We start from the raw sequence: 968 nt of genomic DNA, 5'->3' as shown, positions 1-968 counted from the left end.
GACACTTGGTCTTTTGTTTCCCTGAACTGACTTTGATTACAACTGCTGCCTAACACTTTCAATATTATCATGACTGTAGACAAGTCAGTCTACACAAAAAGGCACAGCTTAATCCTCCTTTGTTGACCGTGCCGTTGCACTGCAGGCTGGTGGGCCACGTGAGCGGCGTTGTGCAGACGGCGCTGCTGTTCTTCTGTGGAGCGTGCAGGCGGGGCTCGGGGTGCAGCAGTGGGTCATGAACCCCCCCACACCGCCTTTCCCGCACCCTCCTTTGGCCAAGGGGATCCGGTCACCTGCTCGGGCGACCGCCTCTACTTTAATCGTGTCGCAGTCCTACGTGATGTTCCTCCTTCTGCTGCAGCTGCTGGTGTCGCCGTTCATTTGTGCGCTCCCGCAGGAACTACCCCGAGGGCCCCGCTCTACTTCCTGGCCACGCTGCTCATGACGGGCGTGTGGGTCGGCTGGGCCAACGCTCTTCATGCTGCTGCCACCCGTGTGGAGCGACGCCTGTATCTGCCTGGGCCTGGCGGCGACGCCCACGGCGCTGCGCTCACGGTGTTCATCCCCAAGAAATACCTCATGGGCGGGCGTCGGCGAGGAGTCCGCCTGCGCCACGCCCATAAGGCCAATCTCACGCCCGCAGTCCGTGCACGACCTGCCGCGGGTGTCGTCGCTCGCCCTCTACGAATTCCCCCTCTCGCACCTGACCGAGATGTCGTACCCCCCAGGTTTCAGCCCCCTTCGCACGCCTACACGCCCGACCCCACGGCGCACCTGGGCCACAAGGAGACCCCCTACGAGGCCTACTCGCACTACCCCCCTTTCCCCCCGCACAAGGACGCAGTTCTAGTCTCGCCTCGAGGGGCCTTCCCCTCTGCCGCCCCGGGGACGAGAGCCACTGCGTTGTAAATGGCTGATGTGAGTAATAAAATCAAAATTTTGGTGTTTTCTCCCCCAAAAAGGAGAGG

The 968-nt window shown here is 61.5% G+C and overlaps 1 protein-coding gene and 1 pseudogene across 1 annotated transcript in view; both read left to right on the top strand.

Moving 5' to 3' along the window:
* The window catches only part of LOC119591732, a 20,342-nt pseudogene extending 19,433 nt beyond the window's left edge, over positions 1–909 (top strand).
* Positions 910–968, top strand: part of LOC119591731 — a 16,593-nt gene continuing 16,534 nt past the window's right edge. The window contains exon 1 of the mRNA XM_037940482.1: positions 910–918. Within this exon, the coding sequence (XP_037796410.1) occupies positions 910–918 (9 nt within the window). The remainder of the gene's footprint in view (positions 919–968) is intronic.

This window comes from Penaeus monodon, chromosome 29 (genome assembly GCF_015228065.2).
Source record: "Penaeus monodon isolate SGIC_2016 chromosome 29, NSTDA_Pmon_1, whole genome shotgun sequence".
In the NCBI taxonomy this organism is placed as follows: Eukaryota; Metazoa; Arthropoda; class Malacostraca; order Decapoda; family Penaeidae; genus Penaeus; species Penaeus monodon.
Note: the sequence above shows the minus strand (reverse complement) of the source record. Positions and strands in the feature narration are given on the sequence as shown.